Here is a 20093-nt window from a genome sequence, read left to right on the forward strand (position 1 = left end):
GAATGAAACGAATTCACAGTCGTGTCAATAAAAGAGGTTTTGCAGTGACCAAAACTTTGCTTCTTGGTTTCTAAGGAAGCCTGGGGCAGAACACATACGCAGTGTGACTGCCCAATGATTGAATAGAATAGAATAGAATAGAATTTTATTATTTGTATGCCGCCCTTCTCCGGGAGGACTCAGGGCGGCGAACAATTCAAGGGGGAAAAAGGGGAACATAAAAAACAAAATACAAATAATAAAAGTAAACAACAGTCGCACAACCATACATGTCGAGAGGGGAGGGAACTCATCACCCCCAGGCCTGCCCGCAAAGCCAGGTTTTGACGGCTTTTCAGAAGGCCTGGAGAGAGGTGAGGGTCCGAATCCCTGCGGGGAGTTCATTCCAGAGGGCCGGAGCTGCCACAGAGAAGGCCCTCCCCCGGGTAATAGCCAGGTGGCATTGGCTGGTAGATGGCACCCGGAGGAGGCCAACCCTGTGAGATCTAATGGGTCTGTGGGAGGTAATTGGCAGCAGGTGGTCTCTCAAGTACCCAGATCCAATACCATGAAGGGCTTTATAAGTTACGACTAGCACCTTGAAGCGTATCCGGAGACTGATCGGTAACCAGTGCAGCTTGCGGAGGATAGGTGTAACGTGGGTGTACCGAGGCATCTGTGGGTGTACCGAGGCATCCTTAATGCCCACATTGAAAGTGTGGGCATTAAGGATGGAAACCACTGCAACCCTACTGATCTCCCATTCTTCTTTGTGGCTGAAGAGACTCACAGGTAACTCACCTGTGCACAATTATTTATTCCTGGAGCTCCAGGTTGTCCCTGATCTCCCTTTTCTCCTTTTATCCCATTATTGCTTTGGGAGCTGCAGTCTCCACAGAGGGGTACCTATAAGAGAAGAGAAAGAACTAAGTCTGATAACGTTTACCACTTGCAATATGAATTTTTCTCAACTAAAGATATAAATTCTGGAATGACCACAGAGTCCAACCTTCTGCTTCCTGGAGAAATCTAAATTAAAGCATCCCCGAAGGAAGGCCATCCAACTTCTGCTTAAACTGCTGAATGAAGGACCATCCTACAACTTCCATTGATAATTTACTCTACTACCGAACTGCTCTTGTGCCTGGAAATATTTCTTCACATAAAGCTGAATTTTTGCTTGGTTATTTATTTAATTTATATACTGCCCATCTCCCCAATAAGGGAACACTTATCTTAGCATCAGTCTAAACATTTATATCTTCTGAAATGATAGAGAATGGGTCAGACCTTCACACGATCAATTTCTACCATTCAGCCATTCATATCTCTCTAACGTAAATCAGCTTTATAATACTCTTTATAATAATATATAATGCTCTATAATACTTGGGTGAAGCTTTACACTTTTGGTGAAAATCCCTTATGATTTGCTTTGGAAGATTTCAAGATATATGGATAACATATATGGACTTCAACTCCCAAAATTCTGGCCCCATGTTGACTGGGAAATTCTGGGAATTGAAGTCCACTGTTTTTAAAGTTGCCAACATTACGAAACCCAGAAAATTATCATTCCTCCTGCTTATTCATTTTTTTCTCAAAGAACCACCCCATTATTTGTTAGATATAGTTTCCAGTCCTCTGAGTGTCATCTTATTCCATTTCCCCTGAACCCTTGATCAATCAACAATTTCCCATGTTCTCCTACACTCCTAGTTACTTGGGTCAATTGGAAAATGTAATATAGATTTAATGATCAGTATCTCGAACCATCTCAGAAAAATCCAATGTTTTCTTTGCAAAATAATTATTTCCAAATGAACAAATTCAGGATTTATATTTTGTATTGCATTGCACTGCAATATTGTATTTATTGAATTGTCTTCAATTTATGACTGATTGCCTAGCAACCATTCAAAGTTATAATGCAGCCCCAGAGAGTTATGGCATTTATGACCTGATTTTGAAGTTATGGCGGCTACCCCCACCTCTCCATGATCACACAATCACATTTTTGGGTATTTGGAAGTGGCTCATCCTTATGGCCATTTGCAATGTCCCATGGTGACATGGCCAAGATTTTTGGCACTTTTTGCTGATCTTTACTTCTAGTTTCCAGCAAAATATGCCGACTGGGTATGGGGTTGGCTGCTGGGGGTTCGCATGGGTTCGGGTGATCCTCTAGCTAGGATTCTGCCCAGTTCGGCAAACCCTCAAATCAGGGGTGGGCTCTGGTTTATTTTACTGCCGGTTCACTCAGTGATGCACTTCAGATGTACATGCACTTCCGGCGTGCATGCCCTTGATGCGCACTACACGTGCATGAGCAGTAGTTCAAACTCCTTCTGCGCATGCGAAGGAGCAAAAAACAAGACATAGAACCACTTCGGGTGGCCGAATTACTATCTACTTGACCGAATAGGTCTGAACTGGTAGGAACCCACCTCTGCCTCAAATGCCACCCCTGGCTGGACACATCCACATCCATCCCATCCTGCTCCTCCCAGGAATCTCCACATGTCCCATTCATCATGCCAGGTAAGTGCAGGGCCCATGTGGAGGTTCGGAGAGGAGGAAAAACGGGACTACTGGAGGTTCCGGAAGTCTGGAAACGGGCCTGTTTCTCTGGAAAGCCTCCAGAGCCTGGTGGAAGCAGTTTTCACCCTCCCAGAGGCTCGAGGAAAGCCTCTGGAGCCTTTGGAGGGTGGTGTAGGAGGCTGAATATGCCATGCCCACCCTGGCCACACCCACCCAGCAACGGCGCAGCGAACTAGTGATGGGTTCTGGATCCCGTTGCTACCGGTATAACAATAACAAAGTTTTCTACTACTCCTTTCCAAATCACTGTCTAAAATTTAAATCCAGTTTCCTTATATTATACCCATATCTATATATATGTTGTTATTCTTATCCCTCCTTAATTCACTATATCCTGCGTCACAACATTTCCCCCCTAATAATCAAAACTTTAACTGTATCTAAGTTAGTTCCCTTTTTTATTAACCTTTATGTATAATCCAAAGAGATTTCTAATCTTCCTTACATGGGTACCATTCAATATTCATATCCAGTTATACTCATCATAACACTATACATTGTATACATTAGTAACATTATCAATTATTTATTTAAACTATATCTATTGTCAATAAATTTCACTAAGTTTAACTAGTTTTAAATTATATTCTTCCATCTATCAACCTGTATCTTTCCAATAGCAAAACAGTCTCATATCTTCTGCCATTTGTGGTGCCAATCCTCTAATTATCTCCTTGATCAACTTTGTATGGACTTCTCTTAGCAACTCCTTGCTTATAAGATCTCTCATGTAATCTTAATGCCCTTCTTCTGTTTCCTTAAACAGCTTATCTTTGATTATTAGTAGTGTTATCAATGCTGTTGCTAATAAAATTTATCTCTTTAAATTCATAGATTCTTTGGTTTTTTTCTTCTTCTATATCTTGTCTCTGGGATAAATTTCCCCTCCCTTTAATTCTTCTTTCAGTATTCTACTCTTTCCATTTTCAGAGACCCGGCAATCACCATGAATATCAGCAAATTTAATCTCTTTATATTCATTTCCCACTTCAATTTTTTGAATTTTAACCACCATATTTTGCACTTGACAAAGATCCTCAACTTTTTCATCATATTTTGCTGTTATGTGCTCTAAGTCTTTCAGCTTCTTCTCTATCCTCTCATATGTATTTGATAATTTTTGTATTTCTGAAAATATCTTTTGCAAGCTCAAGATTTCTGTTTGCTTTTGAAATTGTGCCATTCTCTCCAGCTAATAAACACTGCTGCTCTAGCTTGGAAGGTTAAAAAAAATTAAACATAGATTCACAAAAATGTTTGTTTTCACTTTTCTCTGGTTAGAGATATGCTTCAAAGGGACATCTGTGTGCTTCCCTTCTTATTACTCTCTATAACCAACTTGCAGTGCCAAGCCAAAACAATCAGCAAAGAAAAAAAAAGTGTTCCATTTCCAATGCACAAACTCCAATACACAAACCCTCCAGCCTCCAAGCAGGAGTGTTACCATTGCAAATTTCCTTATTTCTTTTGTATCTTTTTTGTATTTCAAGTTAGAAAAAAGAGTCCAACCTTTAAATGGTTTAGAAAAACACCCACAGCAATGAAAGAGGAAAACTTTAGCGCATAGGTTACAGAGAACAATAAAATAAAAAACAGAAGAAGAAAACTTAATCCATCCGTTTCAAAAGGCTTGCATAAATTCCATCCATGAAGATAGCATTTAAAAAGTAAGATAACCACTGACCAAAACCATTCCCAATTTAATTCTGCCGCTTGATTCTTCTGTTCTCCGATTTAATTTTAAGTTTTTTATAGGCAGTCTCTTTTTAAAACAGTAAAAGTTCCTCACCAGCTGGAAACACCTTCTCTTTCCGTATCCTTGTGTTTGGAGCTGCCCCGACTTTGTCAGCCTTGGCTGGATTTTTTGTTGCTGGCTTGAAGAACTTACCTTGCATCGATCAGGGACTTTGCAATGTCCCTGAGGTCAGCAAGATGTATTCTTCCTGTTCACTGTCTCTTTGGGACGGTTTAGGTCCGATTGGATCACCCAGTGGCAAAAGTATTGGCTGCGATCTCGGAGCATCACACGTCCATATTGTTGCAAAGTTGGCTCCTCCTCCTTACTGCAATTTTTGAAGCCCACCCCTGGGTATAATGGATTTGCTTAACAACCACAGTGTTCGTGAAAAAAAAATCATTAAATTGGGTCTCATCACATGGTGACTCACTGAATGACCTCAATGACTAACAAGTGTAGAAGTCACAGGTCAAGGACCACATCAAAGAAGCAGTATGGTGATGGTAATGATCGTCCTACCTTTTTTACAGCAGGGCCCTCTACTGGTTGCAGATTCTGCAATGGAGAGACGAAGCGAGAGAAATAAAGAGTGACATGGGGAAAAAAGTAGTTCTAGTTCTTGTTTTCTTTTACAGGAAAAAAAAAAGCACAATGGAGTTATGAGCTTTGAGCATTGCTTGCCAAAAGCAGTGTGAGTTCCTAACCAGTCCTTCATTGATGTTGCTCTGCTATTTTTTCCCCTCCCTTTGCTTTGGATGCTCTTCTGCACTCGGAAGATGGCAGCAGCTGCAGAAAGGGGACAGCAGTGAGCACAGGCCTGAGCAAGCGCAGGGAATAGCAGACGCTGCAGTCCTGTACCTACCATTTCACCTGATGGCCCAGGATGTCCCGGCAAGCCATTGTTTCCTGGGATGCCCTAAAGGCAAGGAGAAACTTTGAATACGTGAGTCCTCCCTGGCTGTCTCTTCCAAAGGAATCCTGTTGCCACCCAAATGGGACTCCAAGATCCTGTGTCCCTTCACCTAACACTTGCCCAAACCTTCTCCTCCATGCTTTTCTGGATCCTTCACTTATTTTTCTGGCTGTTTTCCTGAAAAAACAGGGCTCTGGTGATATACAAGAGGAAGGATCTTTGGAGATGTAGCAGTAGTTGTGAACTCCCATGTCTCTGCAACTTCTACCTCTGGATGAGAACCCAAACTGGACAGAGAAAGGTCCCCCTTCAGCCAATTCTGAAATTTCTCCCTTCACCCGTCAACTCCTAGGGCAGTGATGGCTAACCCTTTTGTTGTCGCATGCCGAAACCGTGCACAAGCACCCATAATACAGTGTGTGTGTGACCCCCCCCACATGCTCTGCCCCCTGCACATGCACACATCATCCCCCCACTCTCCCCATCTCTATGCACATGACTCCACGCATGCACCCTGTCTTCATGCACGCATGCATCTCCCGCATGTGCCCCGCCCCTGGCCGACAGGAGGCGTGTGCACATGCGCGGTGGAGCTGAGCTGGGTGATGTGTGCCACCTGTCATGCCATAGGTTCGCCATCACAGTCCTAGGGTATCCAATTCTTTTATCTCCTTTTTCCACTCCCCTCTCTTCTTTTATGACCCCATGATTTGTGATGCCCAGCTTTCTCAGATACAGAATGAATATTTGGAAACGTAAAAAAAATGTCTTGGCCTTAAAACTGAAATCAAATCTGCCTCTTCAAATAAAGAATCCTTTTTCAGATTTGATAGGGCCTTCTCTTTGGAAGAGAAACAGGGAGACACTTAAAAAGGGGAAGACATATTATTCATTATACTCTATTAATCAGATTTGGGAACTGTTCTAATTGAGTTGGAAGTCTGATCAATGTCTAGTAACATCATCCATCAGGTTTAAAAGTGCATCAGTGATTCAGTGGTGCCAAATGGCAAAGACTGTTTTAAGTTTTGATTGTCTGCTCCTCTTTCTTAAACTGACTTTCTTGCCTAGCTGATAATCAGATCCAGAAAAGATATTATTTCCCCCTTTAATATGTAATATCTAAATATGTTTGTTTAGAGTTCCCTGAAACATCTTAAAGCAAAAGGTGTTTTGTTCGCTCTTAACCCTGGACAGGAATTGGGAAACATTCCTAAAGGAAAATCATAATCACTGTTGGAAAATGAATTTACATAACTTTCTTATATCTTGAGCCAATGTGCATTTAGAGGAAAGAAAGGAGTCTCATAGCTTTAGAAGACCGCAAGGTGGCAGCAAAGGGTGGCATTTGCCTTATTTCTTAGCCTTCCTCTAGTGGTTGTCTGAAGTTTTGCAGAAGGCAATATCAAGTCTTCCAATCTTCTAAATTCCTTCAATCTTCCACATTTTATCCACTTTTACGACTTTAACCATCAATCTTAAAATATATGTATTTGTTTTCTTTCCAACATACTTACTCGGCTGCTGATAGTACCTAAAGTGGCACCAAGGAGAAGGAGACCCTCTCCTGATTTCCTGCCCTGAGTCCAATAAAGCCGCATGAGATCTCCCGGGGGAAACATAATATTCCTAAGGCGTATTACATTTCACTATGTTTCCAAAGACATTTAACATGATGCTGCACAGGGCTACACAAGGGGAAGGAACTGTTTCTGTCCTTTGCCTCTTTGTATTTGGCCAACCCTCTCCTTGCTTCCCATTTTGCATTTTCCAGCCTCTGAGCAATTTCATTGGCAAAATCTGGCAAACTGACTTTGCATGGAAAATTAGTGTGGTCTGCACAAATCATTCTTTGAGAGCCAAAAAGCTACTTTCTGGATTTCTCCTTTTTGGGGGTGGGGTGGGATTTTCCTCAACCCTGTCTGTGTTGCATCATGACTTTGTTCACTGTGGCTGAAAGAAAGAACAAATTGTTGTTCTTGTCATTGAAGTAAGCAGCAGGGTACTGGAAGGAGAGTGGGAGGGAGAATGCAGAATAACAGAGTTGGAGTGGACCAATCTAACCTCCACCTTGAGCTGTCTCGACACCTGGCTGCCTAATCTCTTCTTTAAAAACCCATAACTTTGGAGGCAAATTGTTCCACTGATGAATTATTCTCACTGTCAGGAAATTTCTCCTTAATTCTAGGTTGGATCTTTCTTTGATAAGCTTCCATCCATTGTCCTATCCTTAGGGGCTTTGGAAAATAGGTCAACCTCCTCTTCTGTGACAACCCCTCAAATATCAGAAGACTGCTATCATGGCATCTCAGTCATCCCTTTGTAAGACTAGGTAAAGGTTCCTCTTGCACATATGTGCTAGTCGTTCCTGACTCTAGGGGGCAGTGCTCATCTCTGTTTCAAAGCTGAAGAGCCAGCGCTGTCCGAAGACATATCCGTGGTCATGTGGTCAGCAAAACTAAATGCCAAAGGTGTACAAAATGCTGTTAGCTTCCCACCAAAGATGGTCCCTATTTTTCTACTTGCATTTTTTACCTGCTTTCGAACTGCTAGGTTGGTAGAAGCTGGGACAAGGAACGGGAGCTCACTCTGTTACGTGGCGCTAGGGTTTCGAGCTGTCAAACTGCTGACCTTTCTGATCGATAAGCTCAGTGTCTTAGCCACTGAGCCACCGGATCCCTTGCTTTGTTAGACTATTCATACCCAATTCTCCTAATCATTCATCATATGCTTTCCCACCAGTCCTTAATCCTCTTTGTTTAATGTCTCTGGAGATTCTCAGTCATCCAGGTCATGGTTGTCCTAAAGGTGCTTTTTCAAGAGGCAACTGGACTTCCTTAGTTTTCTTTGAAAATGAAAAGTCACAGTAAAGAACATTCAAAGAAAAACCAGAAAATCCAATTGTCTCTTGAAAAGCACCTTTGGGGCAATCCTCTTTGTTTCCCTTCTCTGCAATCTTTCTAGAGTCTCAACATCTTTTTTGCATTGTGTTGGACAGAATTAGATGCAGGATTCCAAGTGTGGTTTTACTAAGGCAGGTACTAATGCTTCACGTGATCGTGACACTATCCCTCTCAAGTTTTGATTTGTAGCTATCATGAAAATGAGGAGAACCTGAAAGGACTCTAGAGGAAGACATATCCGTTGCTTCTTCACTTATGGCTCTCCCTCCACACCACTAGTCAACCATTCTGCTGTTTCTTGGTAAAACAAGTGCTGCTCTCTCAGTTATCTTCAGATCAGTATTCCTGGATTGAACAGGAAAAATAGAAAGGAACAGCACCAGGGATGGGTTCTGGCAATCACTATTGCTGGTTTGCTTGTGGGCTCTTTGCACATGTGTGTGCACTTGATGCACTCTGCGTGTGCTTGATGCGTGCTGCATGCGTATGCTCAGTACAATAAAAATTGTTCTGCGCTTGTGCAGAAGCAGAAAACAAGATGGCGTCACCTCCGGCGCCATCCAGTGAACCAGTTCGAGGGTGTGGGAGGCCTGGGTCACTGTCGATTCCAGCGACCCAGGCCCTCAAACCACTACCGGTTCAGCCAAACCGGTCCGAACTGGTAGGAACGCACCACTGAACAGCATTCTTGGTGATACTGTCCCACTAAAGGGATTGCTGGGGAGCATCACTTGTTCATTATGGATCATTCAAATGAAAGGGTGTCCTGTAGGGAAAAAAATCATGGCAGCAGAATTGTAATGGGTTTTTCAGAGCCTGGGAAGTAGGTTGGCCATTCGCAAAACATTATTAGCACAGATGCCTGCACAGTCTTCTTTTATCAGCAAAACAGGTAGCCATCTCATTGTGTCAATGGACATTTAGCTAAGGAAATTGGATGTTAAAAGTAAATGCATCCAGCTGCTAACATTTCTGATACCAAATCCCTTTGCTTTTCAATCTGGTTAACGTTGACCCCGAGAATCTTGCTGCTAGGGGCTTGATGAGAAATTTCCTATGTCACCTATCTCTTCAAAGCACTTATTGGGTGAAAATGGTGGTCCTTCAGAAGCGGCTGAGCTTTTGCTCCCATCGGTTGCAGTTAAAATGGCTGATGGCCAGGAATAAAGGAAGTTGTTTGGCCAAGAACATCTGGAAGGCTAGAACTTAGCTACTACTGCTCAAAATGCTACTGATTGGGATTTTGTGCAGCCAAGAACATCAGGGGGGGATTTCTGAGTCTACCACTTTAACGAGGATCACTGTAGTGGTGCTACATTCACAAGGCCTCCTCAGTTCCAAAGGTGATCATAATGATTATTTCTACTCTTGGTTCCTGTTTGTCAGAAAGTAAATCCGGCCCTACAATCCCTTACCTGACTTCCTGGGGCTCCCGGTGGGCCTGGCGGTCCTGGAGCACCTGGAGGTCCCTGTCATCCGGAAAGGAAAAGAAAAAAGGGATAGCAAAGGTTCTTCAGAGGACACGGAACTCTCCCCAGGATCGAGGAGCCAAAGTTGCTACGCACAGAGGAGCAAGCATGCACATACACCCACACACACACCTGAGGGCCTGGCTGAGGCTGCCAGGGGTTCCCGATCCACAGTCCCGGAGCGCCCTGTGGGTCCAAAAGGGGAGAGCATTTAGCAAAGGCCAAGCAGAACACGGGTTCCAGCTTCCGGAGCAGCAAAGGCGTTGAGCGGTTGAGCGAAGAATGGGGTACGGGTGGCTTGAACTCTCATCCAGCCTGGCAGCAAATCCCCAGGGCTGCGGGGAAGAAGGAGTGTGGGGCGACGCTTACCGGAAGACCATGGCTTGTGTCCGTCCGAGGGCCAGGCTGGCAGGTGCACTCGCCAGAATCTCCCTGGAAAGATAAAAGAACAGGTAGGCAGGCTTCGAGTACCTAGTTGGGTAGAGGAGTGGGGAACAGGGCATCCCTGGCTGCTGGAGGTTGGGCCTGATACATACACCAAAGTGATGGGTTTGTATAAAACATGGATGACATTGAAGGCCCTCAAAATTGAGGTTAAAAATGGGAGGCAGGGATGACGTTGAGACGATACAATGTCTGATATTGGAGCTCCAAGATCGCCATTGTTATCTCTGTTGCTAGATGGTCCTTTTGGACCTAAACCATCCCGTAGATATGGTGATGGAGAAGAGAACAATCCCAGGGACATTGCAAAGATCCTGGTAGATCTAGGAGAAGCTCTTTTTTCTGGCCACAGAGAAGCAGTCATTGAACCTGCTGAAAGTTGGGACAGCTCCAGAATGGAAGGAAAGCGGGAGAGAAAGTGTGTCAAATTGGTGAGATAAATTTTATTATTAGAGAAGACAACACCCCAAAAGATCCAAAGCAAAATTAAAATTGAAGACAGAAGAGGTTAAGAGGTGAGATTAAGCCTGAGTCAAACTTAGTGCGCTATCTTTCTTTATTTTTTTTATGGATGGAATTTTTACAAATGCTTCTTACTTTTTAAACTGGACTGGTTTTTTTCTTCTATTTTTCTATTTTTAAATATTTATTGATTAAGATTTTTTTCTTTTTCTTTTTTTCAATGCGCTATTGGATTGTTTTTCTAAGAACCTTTCTCCTTAAGTTTGGAATATGAAGAGGGGAGTAAAAGCAGAGGAAAAAGAAGTAACTGCCACTTAGAGGCTTGGAGGCTTGGAAACATTCTTTTTCTTTTTTTCTCTTTGAACATTTGATCTACATTTCAAGGTTTCTGAGCTTGTTAATTGAAAATGATAGCGGGAAGAGCACGGATAGTATATACAGGTGCTCCTCTGGGGTACTATCAGTAGCTGGACTGGAATGAAAAGAAAGCCTTGACTTGAAAGTGAATTTGTTTGGAATTTAATAAAAAAGCTTTGGATGCTATAGTGGCAGTGTTTACTATCTGGAGGAATGATGCAACATCAAAAAGAAAAGGAATTAACATTGCAAATGATTATGCAAGAAATTCAAAAAATACAAGTAAGAACTGAGAGCATTGAAAAAAGACTGGAGAATATAGAACAAAGAACAGAAAAAATAGATGAAAAAATTGAGAATATCTATGATGAAATTTGAGGACAGAGTTCAAAAAATTGAAGAAAAAGATAAACAAAGAGATAAGAAAATTGTTGATATTGACAGCAGATTGAGTGTGGTTGGAAATGACAGGAGTGGAATATCAAAATGGGAGATTTACAGATTGGAACTTTACCTCAGATTCTAAAACATAGAAGAAGAAAAGGGAGAAAATTTGGCGAAAGTAATGAGAGAAATTTTGGCAGAAGCATCGGTGATAACCAAAGGGAAGTTGATGGAAGGAACAGATGGAGGGTTTTGAGCAGGGATGGGTTCCTGCCAGTTCCAACCTCTTCTATAGAAGAGGTTCCACAAATCAACCATGCCATTTAGAACCGGTTCCAGCTCCCTCCCCCTGCCCATCCGCACCACACTTGTCCCGCCAGCTGCTCAATGATGGCTGGCTCACCAATCACCCCGCCCGACTCTAAGAGTTCTATCTAAACCTTAAAGTCTTAAAGCTGTCAAGTTTGAACACCCCTAGGTTTTTTTTAAGGGTTAGGAGTGCAAGGGTCTTGTAACTTTACAGCTTTAAGACTTGCGTGCTTCAAATGCTAGAGTTTCTGAGCCAACATTTTGGTTGCTAAGCAAGAGCATTGTTAAATGAGTTTCACCACATTTTACAAGTTGGCCTTGCCCACCCAGTCACATGACTACCAAGCCACTCCCAACCCGGTCACATGGTTGGCAAACCACTCCCACAAAATAGACAACACCTACAGAAGAGTTTCAAAAAATTTAAAAACCCACCATTGGTTTTGAGTCTTTACAAGATATACAATGAAAAACAAGTTGCCAAGAGAAGTCCATATAAGATCTACCAAGAAAGCAATCAGAACACAAACACTACAAATGGCAAGAGATATAAGATTGCACTACTATTGGAAGGATACAGGATGATATAATGAAATGTTATAATAAAAACTAATTTAAATTTAGTTAAATTTAGAATATTATGCATACAATGAAGTAATAATAGTTATAGTCAAATAAATGATTAACAATGATAATGATGCACATATATATACTAGATTGATAATACGAAATTTTATATAAATTGTAAGTGAGGACTATGGAAAGGATGCTCAAAAGTTTTGTAACTAAAGATAAACAATTTTATATAGAATACAATATAAAGATGTAATATTACTAGATGGTTTTAGGATGATGTAATGAAATGCCATAATATAAATTTATTTTAAATTTAGAATATCTCACATAAAAGGATGTAATAATAGTTATAGTCAAATGAATGTTTAATAATCCTAATAATTGTATGTATGTGTGTGTGTGTGTGTGTGTGTGTGTGTGTGTGTGTATATATAGGAACCTTCCTCCCATATTTGGGCATACCAGGGGTTGTGACTTTAAATATATATATATATATATATATATATATATATATATATATGTATATGTATATGTATATGTATATGTATATGTATATGTATATGTATATGTATATGTATATGTATATGTATATGTATATGTATATGTATATGTATATGTATATGTATATGTATATGTATATGTATATGTATATGTATATGTATATGTATATGTATATGTATATGTATATGTATATGTATATGTATATGTATATGTATATGTATATGTATATGTATATGTATATGTATATGTATATGTGTGTGTGTATATATATATATATATATATATATATATATATATATATATATATATATATATATGATTGATTATATGAGATTCTATATAAATTGCAAGTGAAGACTATTGTGAGGAAGCACAAAAGCTTTATAACCAATCGACATACTGTATGAAAATGGAGGATGGTTTTTATGTTTTGTGTGTGTTTATGTTTGTTTGTTTTAAAATAAAAGACATTTTTAAAAAATTGAGGTTAAAAATAAGCAAATGTCCCAAATGGGAATGTAGTAGGATGAGAAGACGAACCCACCTTGTCGCCTTTGGCACCTTTTTCACCCTAGACAAAAATGGAAAAAGAAAAAAAGAAAAATCAAACATGGGTGGATTGCGGTATTAAGAGACTCACTTAGATCATGATGAAACTCAGAACCAACCCTGAAATCTTGCAAAGTTCCCTTGATTTGGTCTCTTGACTAGCATACTGCATCTCAGACATATTTGTTCTGACCCAGGCTTCCTTAGAAAGCAAGAAGCAAGATCTTGATTCCTGCAAAACCTCTTTCATTTACACAACTGTGAATTCCTTTCATTCACAGTCAGCAAAGCTTTAGCAAACAGTCTTTCGGAGGAACATTTATCAACACGAACCTTATCTCATTTAGAGCACCGCGAGATAATTAGTTTCCAAAACACAAGGCAAAGCAAAACTTGGCACAAAGCCTCTTAGAACTTTCCAGACCGAATGAACAAATTGTTTCCCGCAAAAGCCCACTCCCCGTTCATTCCTCTTTTGTTTCGTCTCGGAGGGGCCAATCACCTCCAAGGTGTGGCTTTACTCTTGAGTCGTCCCTGCTTTCTTAGTTGTTCTTGTCTTCTGGCAGTTCTGCACATACATACGCTGTGAATAGGCTCCAGCTGTTCCTCTGCCTCACTGCTGTCTAGCTCCCTCTCTGCCTCTGATGCAGAGCCCTTGTCTGAGCTTCCCTCAACCCCCAGGACTGACCCATGTTCCTCCCCAACCTCCTCACTGTCTGACTCTGCTGCCAGCTGGCAAGCTACAACACTATCCTTACTGAGACCCCCTGTGTAGTCCTTTTTAAAGGTAAGTTCTCAGTTTTGCCAAAAATGTACTGGTTTACCATTCCCTGGGACAGATTTCAAGTCCAGCCAGATCCAAATCAAGAGTTTGATTCTCAAACTGTTTGGAGTTACTAGGAATTAGGCTGAGGAACCTCTGCATCAGGCATAAGGAAATGGGGGCCCTAGAAGACTCCCAACCCTCCCACTTGAAAATGTCTCTGCAAATATGTGACTTACAAGTTTCTGACAAGAAGATGCTTCTCTTTCAGACATCTCTCTTAGGGGATTGAAGAAAAGGGAAAGAGGGAAAAGAAAGGAAGATGGCAGAAAGACTGAGATATTATCTTCAAACCCTTTTAGTTCTGACTCAACTTCAGTCTTGCTCACCGCAAAGAGATTTTGCTCCAAATTATGCCACCATTACAATGAACGAACAAGCAAACAAACATAAATATATTTCAGATCATAATTCTACTATGAAATCTCTGTGGAGATTGTCAATCATCCATGTCATGGTTGTCCCAAAGGTGCTTTTTCGAAAGGCAACTGGACTTTGCTTTTCCTTGAAGACGTTTTGTTTCCCATCCAAGAAGCTTCTTCAGTTCTTGGATGAGAAGTGAAACACCGCCAAGGAAAAACAAAGCACCTTTGGGACTACTCTGAAATCTGTTTTGGTAACAATTTTGGTATCCCTCCCAGTTTTACCATACCTTAAGTCCTTGTCTCTGGGCAAACCTTAAAATGTGTGGACTTCAACTCCCAGAATTTCCCAGCCAACTATGCTGACCAGGGAATTTTGGGAGTTGAAGTTTACATGTCTTTAAGTTGCTGAGGTTGAAAAATATTTTCTTAAATAGCAATAGCACTAAGACTTATATACTTCTTCACAGTGCTTTTTACCGCCCTTTCTAAGTGGTTTTACAGAGTCAGTCTCCTGCCCCCAACAATCTGGGTCCTCATTTTACCCACCTCGGAAGGATAGAAGGCTGAGTCAACCTACAGCCTGGTGAGATTCAAACTGCCAAATTGCAGGCAGACGGCAATCAGTAGAAGTAGCCTGCAGTACTACACTCTCACCACTGCGCCACTGTGACTCTTTTATCTAGGTGTTTAAGGCCAAGCCAAGAAATGGACACCAAATCCAAATCTGATTCAGATGGACTCAGAAAGAGAGTCAATGGATTTGCAAACTTTATTGCATTCCTTCCCAATTTGTTCACCAAAACAAAATTCCTTAGATTGGAAGAAGAAGAGGAGGTACATTGAGGTGTTATTTTTTTGGAGCAAAAGTCTGTCCTGCTCTAAACATTTTTAACAGGTGTCATTTTGAGGGAGGGGGGGAGGCGAGAGATTCTGAGAAAGAATCAGATAAATCTTATTATGTTTTTCATTCAGCTTAGTTCCTATACAGTACAGTATGTCTCAAAAGGATTTTTGCAAGAAGAAACATCTGCGTTGTTGGTTACTTTCATACAAAATGTTACACTCCCCAACCCTCACAACCTAACAATATCTGCTAGTATAGCAGATCTCTTTCCTTTTAAAAATAAGTTGACTGAATCATGCACCCTTTACAAAATTTTTAGGCTTTTAAAACTTTGGATCCAATCGTTGCTAAAAAGCCATTTTTTGTAACAAGTGCTTTAAACCAAAAAAGCTGTTTTCACACTTTTCTTTTTTGAATTATCGTCTATGAAATTTGGTTTGATTTCCTCAGAAAAGTCATTTTCCTGAATATCCCCTGGGATTCTGCACAGAAGGAATTTTTAAAATGTATTTATTTTGCCACCCATATCAAAGATAATAACACTAAGTACCAAAAGTGCTAATTTATTTTTAAATAACGTCTAGATTGAAAATAGTTGTAGTCCTTGGTTTACAACTATAATTGAGACTTGAATTATAGCCATATATTGTGACTGTTGTTAAGCAGTTCATTGTGTGACCAAACCAATTTTACATTTTTTTCAGTCATAAAGGAGACACCATGACTGTTAAGTGAACTCATTGTCTACCATGTGTATTTTTTCCTGGACACTGCAAGTAAACACCAATTACAGTTCTAGGCTGCATAAACAGAGGGATAGAATCAAGATCATGTGAAGTGTTAATTCTACTTTATAATGTCTTGATAAGGCCACACTTGTAATACGGCATCCAGTTTTGTTCGCCACTAGGTAAAAAAGATGTGGAGACTCTAGAAAGAGTGCAGAGAAGAGCAACAAAGATGATTAGGGGACTGGAGGATAAAACATATAAAGAACGGTTGCAGAAATTGGGTATGTCTAATTTAATGAAAAGAAGGACTAGGGGAGACATGATAGCAGTGTTCCAATATCTCAGGGGTTGCCACAAAGAAGAGGGAGTCAAGCTATTTTCCAAAGCAACTGAGGGCAGAACAAGAAGCAGTGGGTGGAAACTAATGAAGGAGAGAAGCAACTTAGAACTGAGGAGAAATATTTAGAACAATTAATCAGTGGAACAGCTTGCCTCCAGAAGTTGTGAATGCTCCAACACTGGAAGTCTTTAAGAAGATGTTGGATAACCATTTGTCTGAATGATATATGGTTTCCTGCCTGGGCAGGGGGTTGGACTAGAAGACCTCCAAGGTCCCTTCCAACTCTGCTATTGTATTGTATTGTACTACTAGTAAATTTTGTTCCCATGACTATGGGATGCTACAAATAGCCACAAATGTATTCTGGTTGTCAAGTGAGCATGTGTCTGAAAAGACAGTCATCAGAATTTTGAATCTATTTTTGGGTCTGTCATAACTGTCATTACTTATAACTGACTAGTCATAAGTCAAGGACTACCTATATCCAGTTCCAAGCCTACTTCATTGTCTAAAACTTGTTTTGCTTCACCTATCATATTTCTAAACAACATCATCCATTTATGTTAGAAAATATTTACAGCCGTTCATGGATTTCCTTACTTGTATTCCCAAATCTAAACGAAAATTGCTTTCTAAAGTCACCAAAGAGAGCTCCCATCCAGATTCTGTGGGCTCCCTTTCTTAACCAGTGTTTCTCAACCTTGGCAACTTAAAGATATGTGGACTTCAACTTCCAGAATTCACCAGGCTGGCTGAGGAATTCTGGGAGTTGAAGTCCACATATCTTACAGATCTATGGAGATTCTCAGTTTATCTTGGTCATGCTTGTCCCAAAAGTCCTTTTCCAGAGACAAATGGACTTTTTCATTTTTCCTTTGAAGGTGTTTCGCTTAAGAAGATCTTAAGAACCTTCTGGGATGAGAAGTGAAATGCCTCAAAGGAAAAAACAGAAAAGTCCAGTAGTATCTTGAAAAAGCACCTTTGAGACACATATCATACAGTTGCCAAAGTTGAAAAACAATGGTCTAGAGATATTATGTTTACACAGTTTAATGAATGGGTGAAATTCAGCAGGTTCTGGCAGGTTCTGGAGAATTGGTAGTGGAAATCAGAAGTGGGGAGGGAATGGAAATTTTGTAGTATCCTTCCCCTGGAGTGGGGAGGGAATGGAGATTTTGCAGTATCCTTCCCCTGGAGTGGGGTGGGAATGGGGATTTTGCAATATCATTCCCCTGCCATGCCCACCAAGCCACCCCCACAGAACCGGTAGTAAAAAAAAAAGAATTTCACCACTGGTTTAACATATTTATCCTTTCCCTGTCCTTTTCTCTTTATCCACAGAGGAGATCATGCTGGTGGGCCATTGCACAACCCATCTTGGGTGGATTATCACCATCTCAGGGGGTTACAAGGGCATCTGGAGGTGTGGCCAAAAATTAGTATGGCAAGTCATGACCGTACAATCCCATTCTGTCTATATTTTTTTAATAAAGTGTGATGCCCCATGCAGACACCCGTGCCAGGTTACAATTTTCATTTGCAGTTCACAGAAGCAAAGCAAATCTCCTCTCCAGCTTGGCTGCAGCAGAGATGTGCCTCCGGATCCCCATTCCACCCAGCCCCTAAACAGCATCGCTGCATTAAAAAAACACAGGCGAGATACATGCAAAAATCAATTGGAATTACTTAATAACCAAAGAACAGGTCTCTGAAGGCTCCGCATAATGGTTTTTGGATTGGAAGAGTCAAAAGTCTCCCCCTTGTGAGAGAGAATGTATAATTAATAACTCTTTATCTCAGTGGTTGATCACATTCTGAAGTTATTAAATAATAAAAAAGACCCAAATCCAATTTGTTTTCCAGTGTTGTATGCTGGCCTTTGAAACGCAGCTTGCTATATGAGAACAGCGGTGAACATTTGAGCTGCATTTTTCCAATAACCACGAACAATTGCCTATGCTTTGCAAATGAGGAGGCATGTTGCGTTCCACTTGATTTTTTTCTCTGACACCCGGCTAGTCTAACCATGGTTACATCAGCCTTATTTTGCAGGACAAAGGCAAAGTTTTCACCAGGGATGTGCAATCCAAGTGTCCTATGTCCAGATCCCCAAGATGTGGGGTGGGGTCTCTACAGCCCCTGCAAAGGTTGCTAGAAAGCTGCAATTCTCATATGAGGCAGAAGAATGTCTAGGAAGATTCTCAGTCATCCAGGTAATGGTTGCCCCAAGGGTGCTTTTTCCAAAGGCAACTGGACTTTCTGTTCTGATGCAGGCTTCCTTAGAAAACAAGAAGCAAAGTCTTGGTCCCAACAAAACCTCTTTTACTGACCCGACTGGGAATTCCTTTCATTCACAGTCAACAAGGCTTATCAAACAGTCTTTCAAAGGAATGTTTATCCACACGCACCTAATCTTGTTTGGAGCGGTGCCAGATAACTAGTGTCCAAACACAGAGAAAAGCAAAACTTTTCACAGTTTTGCACAGTCTCTCTCACAAAGAGAACTTTCTGGAATGAATGAAGGAAATGTTTCCTGCAAAAGACCATTCCCCATTCATTCCTCTTTTGTTCCCTATGGGAGGGGCCAATCACCTCCAAAGTGTGGCTTTACTCTTCAGTCATCCCTACTTTCTTAGTTGTTCTTGTCTTTTGGAAGCTCTGCGCATCCACACACTGGGAACAGGCTCTAGCTATTCTTCTGCCTCACTGCTGTCTAGCTCCCTCTCTGCCTCCAACGCAGAGCCCTTCTGAGCTTTCCTCAGCCCCCAGGACTGGCCTATGTTCCTTCCCAACCTCCTCACTGTCCAACTCAGCTGCCAACTCCACCGGCCACTTGCAGACCACAACAATTTCTTGAGAGTCCAATTGCCTTTGGATAAAGCATCTTTGGGACATATGAGGCAGGAGGAGAAAATTATCCCATAAGTGGAGGAAAACTCTCTATACTAAATTAATCCAATGGGATTTGATTTACATTCATGTAAAATTAAACCTGCCTGGCTCCTCTCTGTCTTTGACCTTGCTAATTTTGGAAGTATAGACCTGGGCTCACTATTCATGTGCCTCATGGCCTGGAAAAAGCTGTTCATGCTAGTTTGCACCAAAGGTTCACACATGGGTTGTGTCAAGGCTGAATTTGGTGACATTCCAGGAAATGGATTCTTTCTTTCTTTGTTTTCCAAGAAATACTGTACTTCTGGTTTCAGAGCTTGCTCCAAAGAGCTGTGGAGTTTGGCAAGGGACAGAGCGATGGTGCCTCAGTAGCTTCAAGCTTTCCAAGTCAGCCACCTCTTTCAAAGAAAAAGTGTTTCCATTCTGCAATCCAACAAGGTTTTGGAGAAGGATTATCTCTTGCTAGTGCTTTGAGATTTGAGATGTTTAATTCAAAAGGGTGTGCAGGAAGACAACTGGAAGAGATCTTGGAAGTTTTATACAAATCTTCCCTCAAAGGAACTTAAGTTGCAGCTTACCTACCGTTAAACCATTGGAACCAGGAACTCCAGGGAGGCCCCGTTGGCCTTCTGGACCCTGCAAAGAAACAGAGCAAGGGGATAAGACACTGTTGGAGAGGCAGCTCCAGAAGCATCATTTTGGCCACTCTCAGCCAATTATGGGATACTAGGAAGATAGGGAGCCAAGATTCTGAGATTCCCTCTTTGCAGTGGTGGGATTCAGCCAGTTTGCACCTATTCGGGAGAACCGGTTGTTAACTTTCTAAGCAGTTCGGAGAACTGCTTGTTGGAAGAAATCTCCTTTTGTTTGTTTTTTTCTTTCCAGGGCTAATCCTGTAAGGAAGGCAGGAAGG

At 41.2% G+C, this 20093-nt stretch overlaps 1 protein-coding gene across 1 annotated transcript in view; it reads right to left on the bottom strand.

Annotated features, from left to right (window-relative positions):
- Positions 1 to 20093, bottom strand: part of LOC106548015 (uncharacterized) — a 105819-nt gene that overhangs the window by 57277 nt on the left and 28449 nt on the right. The window contains exons 15-22 of the mRNA XM_087728348.1: positions 19763 to 19816; positions 13181 to 13207; positions 9973 to 10035; positions 9736 to 9789; positions 9550 to 9603; positions 5181 to 5234; positions 4838 to 4873; positions 781 to 885 (exon numbers count right to left, since the gene is read on the bottom strand). Coding sequence (XP_087584474.1) covers positions 781 to 885; positions 4838 to 4873; positions 5181 to 5234; positions 9550 to 9603; positions 9736 to 9789; positions 9973 to 10035; positions 13181 to 13207; positions 19763 to 19816 — 447 coding nt within the window. The remainder of the gene's footprint in view (positions 1 to 780; positions 886 to 4837; positions 4874 to 5180; positions 5235 to 9549; positions 9604 to 9735; positions 9790 to 9972; positions 10036 to 13180; positions 13208 to 19762; positions 19817 to 20093) is intronic.

The sequence above is a fragment of the Thamnophis sirtalis genome, unplaced genomic scaffold (assembly GCF_051295495.1).
Source record: "Thamnophis sirtalis isolate CommonGarterSnake01/CBP01778 unplaced genomic scaffold, rThaSir2_p1.2 scaffold_13, whole genome shotgun sequence".
NCBI classification, from domain to species: domain Eukaryota; kingdom Metazoa; phylum Chordata; class Lepidosauria; order Squamata; family Natricidae; genus Thamnophis; species Thamnophis sirtalis.